We start from the raw sequence: 19,222 nt of genomic DNA on the forward strand, positions 1-19,222 counted from the left end.
GAGATCACACACCGGTGGCCCATGGACCGGATGTGGCCCGTAGGCATGTTTTGTTTGGCTCGCACGGTGTTTTAAAAGTTGGAAAATTTCACATTAAAAAAAAATTCAGATTCCCAGCATCTCATGAGAGGTTGGAAGCTGTGACAACACCAGGCCCACATTCCAGGCCGGCAACCATCCACCCGCCGGAGGCCAGTGTGGGTGCCTCACTTAGGAAGGGGGGCTCTGACTCATTCACAGGGCTCGAGATTCACACGGGCACCTGCTCTGTGCCAGGCTCTGCTCTGCTTGCTGGGAATTCCACAGGAAAAAAGAGACATATCCTCTGCAGTGCTGGCCTTCTCCAGGTGAGAGAGACCATATGCACATAAGTGACTATTTCCATGTTATGAAGACAATCAAATGGGGACAGCTCGAGTGGGATGACAGGGACAAGGTGCCGTGCTGGCAGGCTGCCTCGGAGAACCTCTCTGAAATGACATCTGAGTTGATTCCCGAATGACGAGACGGAGCTGGCCATGCAAAGACGTGGGGTGAGATTCCAGGCCAAAGGAAGAGCATGTGCAAAGGCCCTGGGGTATGAAGGAGTGTGGAGTGCTCCAGAGGTAGTGAAGGAAGGAGAGAGAGAGGCGCACCACAGCTGGGAGACTGGGTTTATTCTACAGTAGACAGAGTGAAGGGCTTTAAGTGGGGTGGGGGGATGTGATCTGATTTGATTTAAATAAAATCCCTCTGACCGCTAAGTGAAGAAGGGGCTAAGGGAGGGTGTGGAATCAAGAAGCGAGGCCGGAGACCAGTCAAGAGGCAGCCCAGATGGTCCAGGTGAGAGAAGCCCTGAGTGGGCTGGGAGCAAACAGTCTGGATACTGGGTACGGGGAGAGCCCACAGGACTTGCAGACGCAGTGGATGGGAGACAGGGGGTCAAAAGAGGGTGCTTTTTAAAGTGGGTGATATTAAAGTGTGTTTATATCAGAGGGAAAACTGATGATTTTTGTGGGGCGAACACGCCAAATTCAGTTTAAAACCCTTACGTACAGCTTACCTGGGCCAAGGAGTGGAGTATTTCTTAGCATTCAGTTAGATCAAGAAACTTCACCAGCACAGGCAGCCAGGGGTTCATATTTCTGCACACATGCACGGTTCTGCCCTTAAGTGCTAACCCGAAAGGTGAAACCAGAGGCGTCCACGTAAGGCTGTGGGACAAGATGAACGGGGACCCGAGACAGTGAGGTGAAGGGCACACGAGATGGTGAGATGAAGGGGGACCCGAGACAGTGAGCTGAAGGGGGACCCGCAAGGACCCTTTCCCTTTCCCTTGGACCCCTTCGCACTGCAGAGCCTAGGGCCGGAGGATCCCTGGCATTTGGGTGGTGGTTCATGAATGCAGGGAAGAGCTTGACCCTCACCCTCACGGGCACTCAAGGGGCCATGGGCAGAAGCACGCAACTGCGAGGGGAGGGTGGGAAGGGGGAGAGGGATGGGCAGGCTGCTTATTTATTTATTTTTTTGCGGTACGCGGGCCTCTCACTGCCGTGGCCTCTCCCGCTGCGGAGCACAGGCTCCGGACACGCAGGCTCAGCGGCCATGGCTCACGGGCCCAGCCGCTCCGCGGCATGTGGGATCTTCCCGGACCGCGGCACGAACCCGCGTCCCCTGCATCGGCAGGCGGACTCTCAACCACTGCGCCACCAGGGAAGCCCTGGCAGGCTGTTTTTGCCATGTGACTTGGCCAGGGCTCAGGGTTTAATAACTGAACAGCCAAGCAAGGGGCACAGTCTCCCATTCACAGACCTTTCCTGAGTCAACAAGGCTTATTCACAGCTGACCTGAGGATTCTCTGAACTCTCTATGGAAACCTGTCTTTTAACCACGGGGTCTGCTAACGTTTTCTTTGGCTGATGACTTTTCCCTGTAAACCCAACTCCCATCCAACCTCCCAGGAACCTAAGGCAGTGACGTACGGAACGTCAGTCATTCAGCCTGCACACAGATCTACCTACCTGGCTGACCAACTTCTGCTCAAAAGAACTCCTAAGATAGATGTTACTTATTGCTGTCTCCCAAAACACACATGGCTAAGCTAGACTCAGTGAGCCCGAGAAATGGGATGTCCCACACTGATATTAAGAAGTGGAGTCGCTTTCTGTCGAAAGAGATCAGATCACCAAGGGTGCCTTGTCCAGCTAAGCAAACCAGATGATACAGGGAGCCCCTGCAGGATGTTCAGGAGGGCAGATTTGCCTTTTAGAAGGTACCTCTGGCCACCCAGGGGAGAAAGCCATGCCTAAGGACAGGGGGACTCCTGCGATGACCAGGCAATGGTCCTTTGACCTAACGCAGCAGCAGGAACAAGGGAAAAGGGGGTGGAGACATTGTGAACACGGGGAGATGTTATATGGGAGGGAGAATGGAGTTTCCAAACTCACAAGTCACTTGCTGGAGCATCGGGCACTACGCACAGACAGCAGGAGCCACCCTCACGAGGGTCTCTCTGCCCACGTGGCAGGCAAGCCTGTTAAGACGGGAGCTAATTAAGAGCGGCTGGATGCCCACTTCGGCCTGCTTCTGCTGTCTGCCTCGGCTGTCCTTCAGACGACCTTCTACCTTCCCTGAACGCTGGGCGAGGGGCCTCGGAGACACGTGTGACACGTGTTCCTTGTGAATTGCTTTTTGGTGCCTGTGTAGCTAGGTCACTTTACATTCTTCTTTTTTTTTTTTTTCCAAGATATTAGTTATGTATAAACTTCTTTTTTAAATTAATGTTTAATTTCACATGTGATCCAGGAATCGATTGCAGCAATTTAACACATTAAGGAGCTCATTTCAGGTTTGATGAATAAAGTGCAACTTCTTGGGCCGTTTCACAATTGGTCTGTTCTCTCTGGTAACACGGCGGGTGGAGTTGAGGCCGTTTCACCACCACAGATTGGGGCGTGTGATGGTTAATTTATGTGTCATTTTGCCTAGGCTACAGTGCCCAGTGGTTTGGTCAGACACCAGTCTAGATGTTATTGGGAAGATATTTTTAAGATATGACTAACATTAGACTTAGAAAATAAACTTATGGTTACTAAAGGGGAAAGGGGGGGAGGGATACATTAGGAGCTTGCGATGAACAGATACACACTACTATATATAAAATAGACAAACATCAAAGACCTACTGTATAGCACAGGGAACTATTCAATACCTTGTAATAACCTATAATGGAAAAGAATTTGAAAAAGAATACACACACACACACACACACACACATATACATGTATAACTGAATCACTTTGCTGTACACCTGAAACACTGTAAATCAACTATACTTCAATTTAAAAAAAAAGATATGACTAACAGTCAATCAGCAGACTTTGAGTAACGCAGATCACCCTCCATAACGTGGGTGGACCTCAACCAATCCATGGAAGGCCTTAAGAGCAAAGACTGGGGTCATCTGAAAAGGGAGTTCTTCTCCAGGCCGCAACATAGAACTTCTGCCAGGGTTTCCAGCCTGCTGTCCTGTGGAATTCAAACTCAAGACTGAACATCAACTCTTACCTGAGTTTTCAGACTGCCAGCCTGCCCTGCAGGTTTCAAACTTGCCAACCTCCACAAATGTGTGAGCCAATTCTTTAAAATCAGTCTATCTATCTATCTATCTATTATCTATCAATCTACCTAGCATCTATCTATCTGTCAATTATCTATCAATCTACCTATCATCTACCTATCTATCTGTCTATCCACCTATCTCCTATTGGTTCCATTTCTCTGGAGAACCCTAATAATAATAGAGGGTGACTTTGAAGGGTGGAGCTCTCAGGTGTGTCGGGCCATCATCTTAGCTCCAAACTGCGGACTTCTAAGAATGACTCACTGAGCTCTTCTCCACCCTGAACATAGCCTCAGGGCCTTAGCATGGGCTCTTCTCCCCGCCTGGACGCCGTCCCCAGGACCTGCAGGCTCTGACCCTCCGAGTCTCTGCTCAGCACACCCATCAGTCCACAGCACTGTGCCCCCCTGTAGCATCCTCCGTGTGCTCTCCGGCCTTCCCTCCCTCCCTCCCTCATGTGCTTTTCCCTTTAATGCTTATGTGCACCGGAAGTGCGACACATTAGCTCATTTATGATCTGCTTTCTCATTGCCTCCTCATCCACTGCTGGAAGGTCAGCTCCAGGGAGACTCTGTGCTGGCCGCTGATGACTCCCCCATGCTTACAACAGGCCCTGCATACAGCAGGTGCTCAGTAAACACTCGGTGTAGACTAACTGAACAACAGACGGATTCCAGAATGTGGGGCAGAGGGAGACAGGACCCTGGGGGGTGGTTCCCCCCCTGCCCTTGACTTTCCCTCTAGTCCAGGTACCAGCCAGCGCGTGGCCTCCTTCCTTAGGGACCGGAGCCCTAAGCTCCTCCGACAGCACCCTGACAACAGCCACATAAAGACACATACCAAAGGGGGGGAGCCACGTGGCTTCCGAGGAGCAGACGTCCCTCTCCTGGGTCTTCCTGCCATAGGTCGCTGAGTAGATGTTGAGAAACTTGGACTCGTGGCAGTGCAGTTTCAGCTCGTGGTCTTCACACACAGTTTTGTTTTTTAATTCATCTGAAGCAGAAACAAAAACAGGTGGCACCATCAGCTTCCTCAGAAGGAATCAGAAAGCACTGCCCGTGCCCCGGCCAGGTCCCATCCCCCGGGGGGCTGCACCGCAGGAAGGGGAAAGTCGGGATGGTCCTGCCTGCCATGGGCTCTCTGACCCTGCAAAATCCTCTGCAGGAAGAGGGTCAACGAGTGCAAAGACCCAGGAATTACCCTAAGGACCAAACGGAGGAGGAGAGATGCCAGGGTGAAGACAGCAGGGCTCCCTGGGCTAGGTCCTGGGCCAGGCCATAAAGGGAGTTTCTCTCTCTTTCCCCACTTGAGGTCCCACGTTCCTTAATCGAAGGGAGCCTCTTCTCAAATGCCATACTGGGACTCACACAGGTAAATACCAGGAATTACCTGATGGAAGATTAAGTTCAGGAGAGAGTCCAGCTAAACAGCACCACCCAACTTCGTAACGTTCTAGTATTCCGTTCGTGTATTTACAAAGAGAAAGAGAAATGATAGGAAAGTAAATTATGTCCTTGTCTAGGCAAGGAAAAAAAGCAAGGCACGGTGTCTGTGAAGGATCGCTCTTTGAAACAACAAGGTCCTACTGTAGAGCACAGGGAACTATATTCAATCTCATGTAATAAACCAGAATGCAAAAGAATATGAAAAAGAATATTGAAAAGAAAAAAGAATCCCTCTTCGAAGAGGTGTGAAGAGTTGGCCCCAAGTCTGGTGATCCAGGAACAACGAGCCCTTGTGCTGGCGTGGGTCCTAGGAGAGGACGATTCCAGCTTATAGTCTGTTCCAAAGAATTCAGGAAAAGTTTATGTTTATTCCGTGCACCACAGTGACACTTCCCTTTGCAACGTCATACAGAGTTGACATTATACATGCGCCCTGGAGAAGATATAGTTCGTTGGTTTTTTTTAAAAGAGTGTCCCAAAAACCATTCAATTGACTAAAATGTTTTACTAATGATTTGATTTTTTAAAGTAATAATAGTTAACACTGCAGACACAATAGACTGCCTAACGTATGATTCTAGTTCTGTGAGCTATCCAGAAAAGGCAAACCTCTAGAGACAGAATGAAGATTAGGGGTCTTCTGAGGCTGAGAGCTGGGGACACGAAGTGACAATGGCAAATGGACACAAGGAAATAGTTTCAGATGATGGAAATATTCTATTGCTGGACTGTTGCGGCTGCACAACTCAGTACGTCTACTAAAAATCATTGAATTGTACAGTTAAAATGGGTGAATGTTTTGCTATGTAAATTACACCTCAACAAAGACATTTTAAAAATAACAATAGCTGATGTTTACACCTTCTCTGAACTTAGGCCTTGTTCTGGGATCTTTAAATGTATAATGAATTTACTACTCAAAGCAGCCCTTCCGTGAGCCCCCTCTTTACATCCTTTGCATGTTGTGTTTCAGATCTTTAGAAATCACTTGTAGGAGTGATTCATAGATACTGGATGCTAACTTTTGAACTTTGGTCTCTTACATGTTATAAATGTCTTTTCCTAGCCTCCCACTTATTTTACACCTTGCAAGATAAAAGCAAAGCAAAACATAGAGGGGACCGTGGTCATTTCTTTGCATGTGGGGTTCTCTCCCTCCCTCACCCAAACGTTTGTATAAGAAAAATCATGAAAAAATGCTAGCCCTACTCTATCACCCCAGTCCTAGTTTTTTCTACTTTGAGGCACATCTTTCAGCCAGACAAGCATTGGTGTCAACAGCAAACGAAAGCTAAATTCCACGAGCTGCTCAGGGTGTCACGGGCTGCCTAGGACGGGAAGAAACAGAAAGGAAAACTAGCCCACACCCTCCATCACCCTCACAGTCAACCTGTCTTTCACTTCTCTCTCCCATTCATGTTTTTGTTCCACTTTTCTTTCCCGGATGGGAGGTATAGCCTGATCCCCTGAAACCAAAGTTTTCCAATTGTCATTTGAGGCCCATTTAATAGGTCATGAAATTAATTTGCTGAGTTGTGATTAAAATTTTAAAAAATAAAGAATAGTTCAGAAAACATCAAAGTGCATCACGCAAAGTAAGGATAAACAGTAGTTTATAAAAGAGTTTTTCAGTTGAGTGTGCGTTATGTAGGGCCAAAATGTAAAATGTTTTTCTCACTCGGGGTTGTGATCAAACCAATCTGAAATTCCCTGCAGAAGAAGGCGTGAGCAGTAAACAACAGCGAAACGGTGGCCGGTGGGACCTTCACATCCTGGAATCGCCGATGCTTAAGTCCCAAACTTAAAACATGAAAGAGAATAATTTCCTAATAGAAATGCCACCTTTCGGTAACTTGTAAATTCCCATGCCTCTCTCCTGAAAACAGAGACGTAGCAGTGAGGCCAAATTTTTGAACTGCTTGAAGGAAACATTTTAGGATCTCAAGATTACCATCAGCTCTGGCGCTGGAAAACTTGGGCAATGGTTCTTTAAAACATGATGATGGGAAGATTCATGAATGAAAGGTGCAGAGCAGAAACCAGGTTACAGATGCTCACAGAATCCTCACAGATGCTCATCATTCTCTTTAGTATGTGAACATAGTTGAGGACCCATCAGAGGAGGGAGAAGTCAGGTGATGACTAAGCAAATGTCTAGGAGGCCCTTTACCCACTCACTGGAATCTTAATATAACAGTTTAAACTTAGAGCCAAGAAAAGTTTTGTTTCCTTTTTCTAAATAAAAAGAACACTGTGTCTGACCTTGACATTGGAGGGTTCGATTTCGGTGAGTCATATCCGCACTGGTATGAGTTTTTCAGTGCTTTTGATGAGTAAACACTAAATCCCACCAACTCCGAAATATTGCCTGACTTCAAAGGTCCAGCGTGAGCAACGGCCTTTGACGCAGAACAGAGGGCCTAGTAGACACACCAAAAGAGCTCAAGTACCCTTCCAACTAGAAGAATACCAAAAATGCTAAGAATTTTTGGTGAACTGCCTTCCATTGGCAGAGCTTGCCAAGAAGGAGAAGGGAGAACGCAGGACAGAAAGCAAGCCTTATCTCTGTAATCCGGAAACTTTTCAACAGGAATGGTTTCTTTCTTTTTTTATCAGAATTTAAAAAAAATTAGATGAGCTTTTTTAAGGCATGTCATGAAATGCATTTAGTAGCCCCCATCTCTCTGATTTATTGAGACACGTTCGTGAAAGGTTCCAGCCTCGGTACCAGCCAAACTCACCCAGAGTAACAGGACACTCCCATGTAAGGCCTCCAGTGATTTCTGTCCCCAGAATATGGGCAAATCATCTCCTGGAATGGAGGGGCCTGGGAGCGTCACATTATGTGCTTGGAGGTTAGCGCTGTATGATGTTGAGTCCTTTGGTTCCTTGGGGGTGTACTAATTCATTGTCACCTAAGAGTGACATGTCTGGGTTCTAAAAACAATGGGACCATTAACATAATTGCTGCTTTTCTTAGAGAACTAGAATTTGTGTTAGAGCTGGGTTAGCGTGTGGGCGGCCTTCCAGAAACGGGTTGCCAACATCTCTGTGGGTTCGGACGGTTGACCCAGGAGCCTGGGTAGAGGTAGAACCACGACTCTGCTTAAAGGACAACAGCAACAAATTCTCTCGCCTAAGTAGAGGTCTTTGTGTGCCATGCATTCCTCTTTAGCAATGCATATGGACTTCCCAGGTAACGCAGTGGTTAAGAATCCGCCTGCCAACACAGGGGACACAGGTTCGAGCCCTGATCTGGGAAGATCCCACATGCCGCGGTACAATTAAGCCCCTGTGCCACAACTACTGAGCCTGTGCTCTAGAGCCCATGCTCCGCAACAAGAGAAGCCACCGCAATGAGAAGTCCGCGCACCACAACAAAGAGTAGCCCCCGCTCGCCGCAACTAGAGAAAGCCCGCGTGCACAGCAGCGAAGACCCAAAGCAGCCAAAAATAAATAAGTTTATAAAAACAAACGAACAAACAAAAAACAATGCATAGACACATCTGCATATCAGCAGTGGCCTTTCAAAGATGGGCACGTGGAGTGATCTGCCATGATGGGAACATGTTATTATTGACATTATTTATGACTGCCAGTGCATGGCAATGTTAACATGCAGACAGATACTTGGTCTCTTCTGTTGTGTTTTTAAATTCTCAGCAGACAGTGCACCCTGCTATTGCCTGCACTCAGGGCAGACCGCACCCCCCTGCACCCCCAGCCATTGGTATATCACTGCCTTTCAGTCATTCACATCTTTAGCAAGAATTATTTTAATCTGCCTCTTGGAATAATAGCTACCAATCGCTGAGCTCAAGTCCATGACAGGTGCTGTGCTAAGCATTTTACGTACAGCACTGTAATTTTAGTCTTTACAACAGCCCTAGGTAGAGGGTGCTTTATCTTCATTTTATAATTGAGTTATGGTGCCTCAGAAAGTTTCCCTCCACTGCCCAAGGTCACACAGCAGCTGCACAGCAGACAGGAACATGAACCCTAAATTCAAAGACTCACTGGAACCAAAATTCTCTGAAGGGATGATATTTAGGGAGGAAGTGAAGCATGGCACACGATCGGGGAAAAGAAGATTCTAGTGAGGACTGTTGGTAAGATACTCTCCAAAAAACAAACATACAAGTAAGCCCTGATTTGTAGCCTTAGCCAATTTCCCCGGTGTGAGAACTTCCATCAGGGCAGATTTCACTGCACACAGGCACGGCTGGGAAGAGATGGGAGTAACTGGCTCTCACGGTAACAGCCGGCTCCATGGCGCACCTGGGTGCAGCCATGGGGCCCTTGGACTATTAGAGTGTTATGCAGGGGCTGGAACTGGGGCCATGGGGAAGAGCCTCAGGAGGTGACAGGGTTGCAGAAAAAGAGACAGGAGGGTGCGGGGACCTCACTTCCACCCCTACTTCATAGCAGCAATAGGTGCCGCCGCCTAAACGGCAGCGCTTTAGGCCCCCAATGTCCGGGTCACACGAGGGGCTCTGGTTTCTTTTATTTATTTATTTTTGGCTGCATTGGGTCTTCGTTGTTGTGCGCAGGCTTTCTCTAGTCGTAGTGAGTGGGGGCTACTCTTTGTTGTGGTGCGCGGGCTTCTCATTGCGGTGGGTTCTAGGTTCACAGGCACAGTAGTTGTGGCTCGCGGGCTCAGTAGTTGTGGCACGTGGGCTCAGTAGTTGTGGCACGCGGGCTCAGTAGTTGTGGCACGCGGGCTCAGTAGTTGTGGCTTGCGGGCTCTAGAGCACAGGCTCAGTAGTTGTGGCGCATGGGCTTAGTTGCTCCACAGCATGTGGGATCTTCCCGGACCAGGGCTCGAACCCATGTCCCCTGTATTGGCAGGCGGATTCTTAACCACTGCACCACCAGCGAAGCCCAGGGGCTCTGGTCTGGATGTTTGTGTCCTCGTACAATTCATATGCTGAAATCCTGATGCCCACGTGATGGTAACAGGAGGTGGGGCTTTTGGGAGGTGATGAGGTCATGAGTGCGCAGCCCCCATGAATGGGATCCGTGCTCTGGTACACGAGACCCCAGAGAGATTCCTCGCCCCTCCGCCGTGTGGTTAGAGCAAAAAGGACAGCCGCCTATGAGGAAGCAGGCCCTCAGCAGGTACCAGATCTGCACCTTGATCCTGGCCTTCCCAGCACTCCAGAGCTGACAGAAATGAATTTCTGTTGATTATAAGCCACTTAAATTATGGCATTTTGTTGTAGCAATTCAAACAGACTAAGATGCAAGGGCTCTGCCCCTCAAATCCGTTACACACAGGGCAGCCAGAGGGGCCTCTACCACCCCAGCCGAGTAGCCTCCCTGCTTCAATGCTGCCCTACAGGAAGACTCCACCCACTTCCCTGGCCATCAGGGCCCTGGATCACGCTCCAGCTCTCTGCCCAGGGCTCCTTTTGCTCCTTCCGGCCCCCGCACCACCCTGTGCCACCCCTGCCACAGGCCTCTGTAAGGACTCAGCTTTCTGTGCCCTGCCTCTACCCCAGAAGGTTGTCACCATCTGCCGGGAAAGCCTTCCCTGAGTTCCTGCCGAGGTCAATTCCTCCTGGGAGCCTCTTGCACAGTACCAAGGGCGCACGGGTCTTCTTTAGATATTTTTTTGGACAGAGAAGGTCCCTCTGGAGAAAGGAGGTCTTTGGCCTAGAATCTAAAGAATGAGAAGCAGCTGGCTATGTGAAGATCTCAATAAATGCTCGCTTTATGAAGGGACATTGGAAATCACCCAAGACAGAACCACCATCCAGGAATCCTCTGTGAGATACGAGTTCTCTTCATAACCAAAACGTGGCCCACACCTGTGCACAGCAGTTGCTTAATAAGTGTCTGAGGAAATGAAATTAGCAAACAGACCTAACTGCCCCTTGGAGAAACCAGGCTGAGGCCCAGCACTGGCTTATCCAGGGTCCTGCCAATTTCATGAGGGTCTTTTCACTTCTTCTAAAGGCTGGTCCTGTCCAACTTTTTATTATGAACTATTTCCAACATATAGAAAATGTGAGAGAATATCACAATAAATGGGCAGAAGAGAAAAAGAAGGGAAAGTTAAGACAGTCAAGGGTGAGGCCAAGGGCGTGGCCAAAACCATGGCCAGGGCATGGTCAAGGGCATGGTCATTGTTTGTTTGTTTGTTTGTTTTTGCGGTACGGTACGCGGGCCTCTCCCTGTTGTGGTCTCCCGTTGCGGAGGTGCAGGCCCAGCAGCCATGGCTCAAGGGCCCAGCCGCTCCGCGGCATGTGGGATCTTCCCGGACCGGGGCACGAACCCGTGTCCCCTGCATTGGCAGGCGGACTCTCAACCACTGCGCCACCAGGGAAGCCCTAGGGGGTGTGGTCATTTTTTGAGATTCAGCAGAGGGAGGACGCTACTAAAAACGTGGGCATCTAGAAGTGATTTTCCTGAGTCTGTGAGGTAGGGCAGGAGTTGGTGAGGATCCCTGGGTGGGGAGCAGGGGAGTTTCGGCTGTTCTGCAAACTTTGGGCCTGCTTGTGAGAGCTTGTGATTGTGTGTACTAGTGAGTGAGTGTGCGTATGTGGTATGACTACATGTGTGACAGTGCATATGTGTACAATAGTGTGTATGGGTGTGATAGTGTATACGTGTGAGTCCAGGTGTGTGCATCGTGTGTGATAGCGTGTGCATTGTGAGTGTGTGGTAGTGTGTGCATTGTGAGTGTGTGATAGTGTGTACATGGGTGCACGTGTGAGTATGAGTGAGTTTGAGTGTATGTTTGGACGCAGAGTAGGGGCGCTGAGCCATAGGGCCGTTCTAAGGTATCTGGGTCCCAGCAAGGAAAGGATTTGAGACGGAAGCCTGGATATTTGCCAAAGCACCCAGGGCTTTCTCTGAAGACGTGCGCCTGAGACCGTTCCACGCGTATGGTGTGCGTTAGAAATGGCGCAAGTTAGTGGAGAGAAGTGCAAGAATCCGAATAGAAGAGCTTGCTCCCGCCAAGTCCTCTTCCTCTTTCTTTCTCCTTAGGAAACATGCTGCTTCAGGAGCCCCCGCTGAAGGTGAAAGTGGGAAGAAGCCAATCTGTAAAGATCTGGAATCTGGGGCTCAGCTGGCAGCTGTGCCACCAGCCTCCTCAGAAAAATAAGTTGCCCTGCAGCCGGGGGAGGGGGAGCCTCATAACAAGCCTTCCTCTGAAAAGGAGTAGCAGCTCCTTATGTTGGGGAAAAGCCATCGCAGTCTCTCGTCACCTGGCATCTTTAGTGTCAGTACAACCAAGTTTTACATATTAGGAAGGATTTTTTAAAATTCAGGGATTTGCAAGAATTCACATAGATCGGTGCGCGTGCGCACACAACACGCACACAAATACACACAAACTAAAACACCAGGTGGGATGGGGCCCCGACATTCCTATGAACAAGAGTTTCAAAGCTGGACGAACGTCAGCTGGCGGAGCATTGTCGTCAGGGAACCCACCCCCTGCGCGTGCTGTGCCCCTCGCAAGTTACTTACTAGGTTGGCATTTAAAGGAGACCAGGAGGTATTTACTGCTTCCTGGACAAAGGTCAGGTCCAAAAACACGGCTATTGACCAGGAGGTGGCAGGTCCGCTGGTTCTGGCATTCGTCCAGCACCTTCTAAAATGAGGGGGTAGAAAAGGGACAGGCTTGAGAACCACACACAGTGTCTGCGAGACTCCACACCTGGGCTGCTCTGGGCTCTCAGGAGGAAGGGCACCTGCCTGCCTGGCCTGGGGCTCCCGTTTTAAAACCTTCTCGCTGGTACCAGCTGTGTCTAAGATGGAAGCACCCGCACGCGGCTGACCAGGTCGGCTGCCTGTCTCCCCATGTCTCCCCCAAACGAAACCTGCTCCAAGAGTGCCAGGCCTCCCTCAGAACACCAGCTCCTATTCGGCTCACCTGGCACCACTGCTGACAGCTTGGGCGAGAGCGCTGCATCATGGAGGGTCCCAGGGACGGCAGCAAAATCAGGGCACCGCGGAGTGTGGACTGGAGGGGACTCGGAGGCCCCCTTCTGGGAGGGATCCCTGGTTTTAAAGCTGACAGAGGGCTATGGGGAGCGGGAACCGTAATCACAGCTCCTCATCCTTAGAAACACCTGACGCTGGCCACAGGGGAGCTCAGCATCTGGGGGATGCCTTGGAGACCCCAACCCAAACACAGGCCAACTAATGAAAATTAAAAAGCTGATTCCCTAGGAGACGGGTCAAAAGGGATCTTGCTGTGATTTATGTCATAGAGTGTTCTGCCTATGTTCTCCGCTAAGAGTTTGATAGTTTCTGGCCTTACATTTAGGTCTTTAATCCATTTTGAGCTTATTTTTGTGTATGGCATTAAGGAGTGTTCTAATCTCATACTTTTACATGTACCTGTCCAGTTTTCCCAGCACCACTTCTTGAAGAGGCTGTCTCTTCTCCACTGTATATTCTTGCCTCCTTTATCAAAGATAAGGTGACCATATGTGTGTGGATTTAATTCTGGGCTTTCTATCCTGTTCCATTGATCTATATTTCTGGTTTTGTGCCAGTACCATACTGTCTTGATTACTGTAGCTTTGTAGTATAGTCTGAAGTCAGGGAGCCTGATTCCTCCTAGAGTCTGTCATACAGAGTGAAGTAAGTCAGAAAGAGAAAAAGAAATACCGTATGCTAACACATATATATGGAAACTAAGAAAAAAAAAAAAGGTCATGAAGAACCTAGGGGCAAGACGGGAATAAAGCCACAGACCTACTAGAGAATGGACTTGAGGATATGGGGAGGGGGAAGGGTAAGCTGGGACAAAGCGAGAGAGAGGCATGGACATATATACACTACCAAACGTAAAATAGTTAGCTAGTGGGAAGCAGCTGCATAGCACAGGGAGATCAGTTTGGTGCTTTGTGACCACATAGAGGGGTGGGATAGGGAGCGGGGGAGGGAGGGAGACGCAAGAGGGAAGAGATATGGGAACATACGTATATGTATAACTGATTCACTTTGTTATAAAGCAGAAACTAACACACCATTGTAAAGCAATTATACTCCAATAAAGAGGTTAAAAAAAAAAAAAAGCTGATTCCCACCCTCGCTAACCTCAAGGACGTGGGACCCACGTTTCCTGGTGGAGCAATTTTCTGGGTGGAATATGCAGGCTTTCTGTTGAGTATTTGGCTTAAAATTTTTCCTTTATAAAAATAAATTTTAAAAAAAGCTTTCCTTCAAATCTCTCCCGACCTTTTCCAGGCAGATCACACCTTTGTGAGTCTGCTCTGCGGAAGCTTGGGGAACACCCAGTACTGGGTCGCAGATGGGCCAGCGTCACGCTGCTGCCCTTCCGGCTCCCAAACGGATCAGGCCCTGCCGACGACAAACACAGAGGTCGTCCACACCAAGTACTGTAAAAATGTTCCCAAGAATCTACTTATTACTATTGGACTGAACTGCAGACTCACGAGCCTGTCTGAGTCGCCATGTTCTCATAGTGGCTCATGGAATATCTCCGTGAAGGATGCTGGCCCTACCAGGTATCCCCCCGTCACCTCAGGGGCCCCGTGGATGTGCGTAAAATCAGGAAAAACGCCCAGGGAGACCCCAAGGGCCCCCAGATGATGGTGCATATTCCACGGCCGAGGGTATCGTGAAATAACTCAGCCCTTGGAGGGCTCTTCGTGTTACAGCCATGGAATGGGACCCAAGGGCAGAGCTCTTTCCAAACTGTATTACAGCTGGAAGCTGCAGAGAGGGGACTTCCTATAGCCATTCAGTCGTGGGCTAGATCAGGTGAGGTGCTCCTGTGTGGACATCAACCTGTTCTCTCCTACGTTAAGCAACTGCCCCCTGAGGAAGCATCAGCATCTTGCCTCAGCTCCCAAACACAGGTTAAAAGACAAAGTAAAGGATCTCCTAGCGTGCGGGGATGTTTCTGGCAAACAAACCCTCCGCACAGCATCAGAATTGTGTTCACAGATTCTGACTTGTCTGCCCGGTTATGGCAACATCCTCTTCCCTCGGGGATGCCCGGCAGAGGCAGGCGCCCGTGTTGGAGGGCGAGGTGCCCGTGTTTTGGAACCGCAGGACGCCAGGAGTTCATACATTCACAAAGCAGGCGCTGCCGCCCTGGTGGCACTGGCCACGTTCTTTCTATGTCCCTAGGAGGGCAGCAGAAAGCCTGGGTACCCGGGATAGGTGGGCAAGAGTGCTGGGGGGAGGAAAGGGAACATTCTCAAGGTACAGGGAAGGATTGGGGGTAGGGTGGGGCACACAAGTAAAGGAACTTCTTGTCTCCAGAAGACACACGTTGTGTCTCCTCAGGGTGTGGAAACCAGGGGATTCATTCAAACACATTCTTCTGGCTCCTCAGTTGGTGTCTTTACCAATCACATGACCACCCAGGTACTACAATGCTTAGCTTGGAAGTAACACACAGTAGACAAAATAGAAAAATCCTTACATGATCATTTTTTGTTTGCTTCTCCTCTTCCGGCCTTAGGAGCTGCACAGCATTGCAGCTAATTCCATGTCTCCTCAGTCCGCCTAGGAAATTTACCATCACCCACATTTCCCACAACTGACAAAATCAAGCTGACATCTAATTTGCCACCTATCTGCTCTCACCACCGTGACTCCAATGGACTCACAGGGAACTTTGGAGGCATTAAAAAAACCCAAGGCCAAGGGACTCCATAATCTTAGCTAACTAGTTATAAATGTTGAGGGGCCTGGGAGAGCAGAACAGAGGTTGTTTGGATCATTGAAAGCCAGAATAGTCTAGAATCATCATTGCTATATTAGTTTTGACCTCCCCGTAGACCACGTATTTCCCCAATGCCGACTGAAAAAAGAATGAGTCAGCCACCCCCCACCCTTAATTCCTGGTACCATCAAGGACGAACCAGCAGAAACTGCCCAAAATAGCTCCAAACAAGAATAACATGATTATCTACAACTGGAGAAGCAAACCATAAAAAAAAAAAAAAAAGATAATTAGTGATGTTCCCCTTCCTTGAGTGCATTCTCTAAGAATTTGATCATGACTTCTGATGTCTGCCTTGTGGTTTCCACTAAAGAATGCACAGCCTTTCCTCTCTCCCGGGGTACTGATAGGCAACGTAGGCCTGGAGGTTAAAGCCCAACATGACGATACTTTATTGCAGGGAGGAGTGTGCCTATGAATAACTTCATTCTGCAAGTGTATTAAGGGAGCTCTCCAATAAGCAGGAATTCTATTTAGACTCGTTTGGTAAAGGATCCTTTTGAGAAGCAAAGACTAGCTCGCCTGCAAAATGCGTGATTTGCCTACACTGAGATTTCATAAGGTGGGTTTGCTTTGAGTACACTATAGAATCACAAGTAGATACACAGAGAGAGAGACAGAGAGGGAGCGAGAGAGAAACCCATTTCGTTATCTTAAACCATCTGTGAAAGGCAATACCTGCAGTGTGGTGGGCGCCACACAGGTTAAGCTGTCTTCTCTCTGGGAGGCAGGTTGCTGCGCGCTACATGTTTGGTAATCTTGCCCATAAAATGCCGACTGGACACTTATCGTCGAATGCCGAGGGCAGTGCAGATCCAGATGGTCCCCATCACAGGCATAGGCGGTGTGGTTTTGCAGGAGTTTGGTTAGGTAACCTAGAAAATATGCAGCCGGGTTACAAGAGGCCCAGGAGTTCACCACTCCTTCATGGATTTGGGGGCAGGAGGACCTCGGCTCCCCGGAGGGAGGAGCTGGTCAGTGAGGAAGGTGTGGGCGGGACCTCCTCAGCTGCTGCCTGGACAGGACACCAGACAGGCCCGGAGCTGGGGCGGAGGGAGCGGATGCTCGTTTTTCCATCTGGGCCTGAAACCTTGGTCTGGAATGGCACGTTGCAAGCCTCCAAGGGCTCCTTCCCTCCAGGAAGCACTAAAGGACGGGCCAGGAGCCATGAAGTCCCAAAGCATCTCTATAAAGCAGGAAAAAAATGCGAGTAGGTGTCCCTTGGGCATGTAGATGCCTGTCCTGGGGGAGACTCGGGTTCTCTGATCTCCCACTAGCTGGGCCAGGCCTTCCTGGGGCGAGGGGATGCCGTTTTATTTTAGGAAACCACTCCTGGGCCTGCCTCAGTCCTGGAGAAGAAAGCAAGGCAGGCCCCCTGCATGGGATAAGGGCCTTCTCTGAAGGAAAGGGAAGGGGAGGATGGTGGGGCTCTGTTATGGGTCGAATAGTGTCCCATCCCCCCAAATTCATGTTCACCCGGAACCTCAGAATGTGACCTTATTTGGACACAGGGAGGGTCGTTGCAGACATAATTAGTTAAGATGAGGTCAGACTGGAGTAAGAAAGGCCCTTAATCCTGTATGACCTATGTCCTGATGAGAAGAGAAGAGACACAGAGGCAGACAGCCATGGTTCTACAAGCCAAGAACACCAAGGATTGCTGGGAGCCACCAGGAGCTGGAAGAGGCGAGGAAAGACTCTTCCTTAGAAACTTCAGAGACAGCACGGCCCTCCGGACGCCTTGATCTCAGCCTTCGGGCCTCTGGAACTCTGAGAGAATGTATTTCTGTTGTTTTCAGTCACTCAAGTTAGTGGTCATTTGTTACAGCAGCCCCGGCAAACTCATACAGGCTCCCGATCCCTGCGTCTCCGGCTGGCTGGCTGAGCTGAGCAGGGCCTCGGGCTCGGAGGAGCGCCGGCGGCCTGGATGTTTTCTCAGGAAGGAGGAGGGAAGGTTCATCTGAAACACAGATTCCTTTCCTCCTTCTCACACCTCACGAGGTCAGTCGCAAGGCGGCTGGGAGGGAAGCCAGGGACTTTCTGGTGAGGTGTGTGGGAGACGGCCTGGCAGCCTGCGCGGCCCTCTGAGGGGGAAGAGGGAGAGTGTAGGAGGGCAGGCTTAGAGCTCCCCAGTTCCCACACGGCCAGGCCGTGTTCCAGCTAGTCCTGCTTGGCTTTCAAAATCCTCTCCGGGCCGTAACGCTCTGCAAAAGGCACCCAGTCCAGCTCCCTGGGCTTCCCTGACAGTCACAGAAAAGGGACTGAGATGCTCTGCGGTACGGTGGGCACACCAGCCCATCCACGCCTGCCCACCTGAGGACGGAGACCGGGCGCCCTTGACAGCACACTGCATCCAGACTGTAGGTCTTTCACTGCGGCTCCTTTTTTTCCTTCCCGCCCATGACAATCATCCTAAGAAAGGCCAAGACATCAGCTACCCTGATTTAACGCTGCTTAGAGAAGCAAAGTCTAGCTTGAGCAGCAAAACTGCCAGCGGGCATGTGAGTCAAGGGCCTGCTTGGTGAAATGCTGTCACTCGTAAGGTCACTCAAACCCCTCAGGGCACCAAGAGGGGCCAGGAAGAGGCCCCTTGGTGGTCCTAGGGCCCCAGGTCGGTGTCATCCTGTAGGATACACAGGTGAGCCCTGATTAAGCCATGATTTGATTTGTACAAGATCATTTGTGGGATCTCAGCATTATGGGCTGAGCTGAGCCACACCAGGGAACTCACGGTGGCCCTCAGGCTGCCCCCAGGCCAGCACCCACCCTGAGGCTTCCCGGACTGGTACCCCCGCGCTTTAGCTTCGTCATTAACACTTTCTTGTCCATCACGCATCACTCATGGAGATGATCGGCTGACTGAAATGTTACATTAATTCTGGGAGCATGACTTCATCTTCACGTTTACGGTTTGTGCCAAAGGCCATGTGTTACTCTGGCTAAATGAAGGTGATGGTAAGGCCCTGGGGCAGGTGGAGCCACAAGACGGAAGGGGCCTGGGGCCTGGATTCACGGAGGGAATTGCTGCCTGCTCCACAGATTGCCACATGAGTGAGAAAGAAACTTCTGCTGTGTTCGGGCCATTGCCTTTCTTCACCCTGCGTGTCATGTACTCTGTGCCCAGAACAAACTTGATCTCCGTGGGACCATTTACATCAAAACACAACACGATGCAGCACAGTGGCCCGAGCCCCCCTGCATACCGTATTCACATTCTGAGTGATATTCTAGAGGCAGAAGCTCAATGCATAGAATTGACTAACTCCAGGTCTTTTAGGCCCTTCTGCACTTTGAGGGGGGAGGGGAGCCTCCTTCCCCGTACATCAGTCCTAACACTAATACGAGTTCAAAGAAGATACTTCAGCAGTAAAGCTTGCTCTAGACGCGGTCCAATTCCTTCTTCGAAAACCTGTGCCTAGGTCCAACAATGGAATATTATTCGGCACTAAATGAAAT

General features: G+C 49.8%; 1 protein-coding gene across 2 annotated transcripts in view; it reads right to left on the minus strand.

The window, feature by feature from the left end:
- Positions 1-19,222, minus strand: part of EVA1C (eva-1 homolog C) — an 84,153-nt gene that overhangs the window by 31,978 nt on the left and 32,953 nt on the right. The window contains exons 2-4 of one of the 2 annotated variants that reach the window (XM_060009814.1): positions 16,445-16,641; positions 12,526-12,649; positions 4,442-4,594 (exon numbers count right to left, since the gene is read on the minus strand). In XM_060009814.1, the coding sequence (XP_059865797.1) occupies positions 4,442-4,594; positions 12,526-12,649; positions 16,445-16,641 (474 nt within the window). The remainder of the gene's footprint in view (positions 1-4,441; positions 4,595-12,525; positions 12,650-16,444; positions 16,642-19,222) is intronic. The other variant, XM_060009815.1, reaches the window with a different exon arrangement.

Source organism: Delphinus delphis, chromosome 4 (assembly GCF_949987515.2).
Source record: "Delphinus delphis chromosome 4, mDelDel1.2, whole genome shotgun sequence".
In the NCBI taxonomy this organism is placed as follows: Eukaryota; Metazoa; Chordata; class Mammalia; order Artiodactyla; family Delphinidae; genus Delphinus; species Delphinus delphis.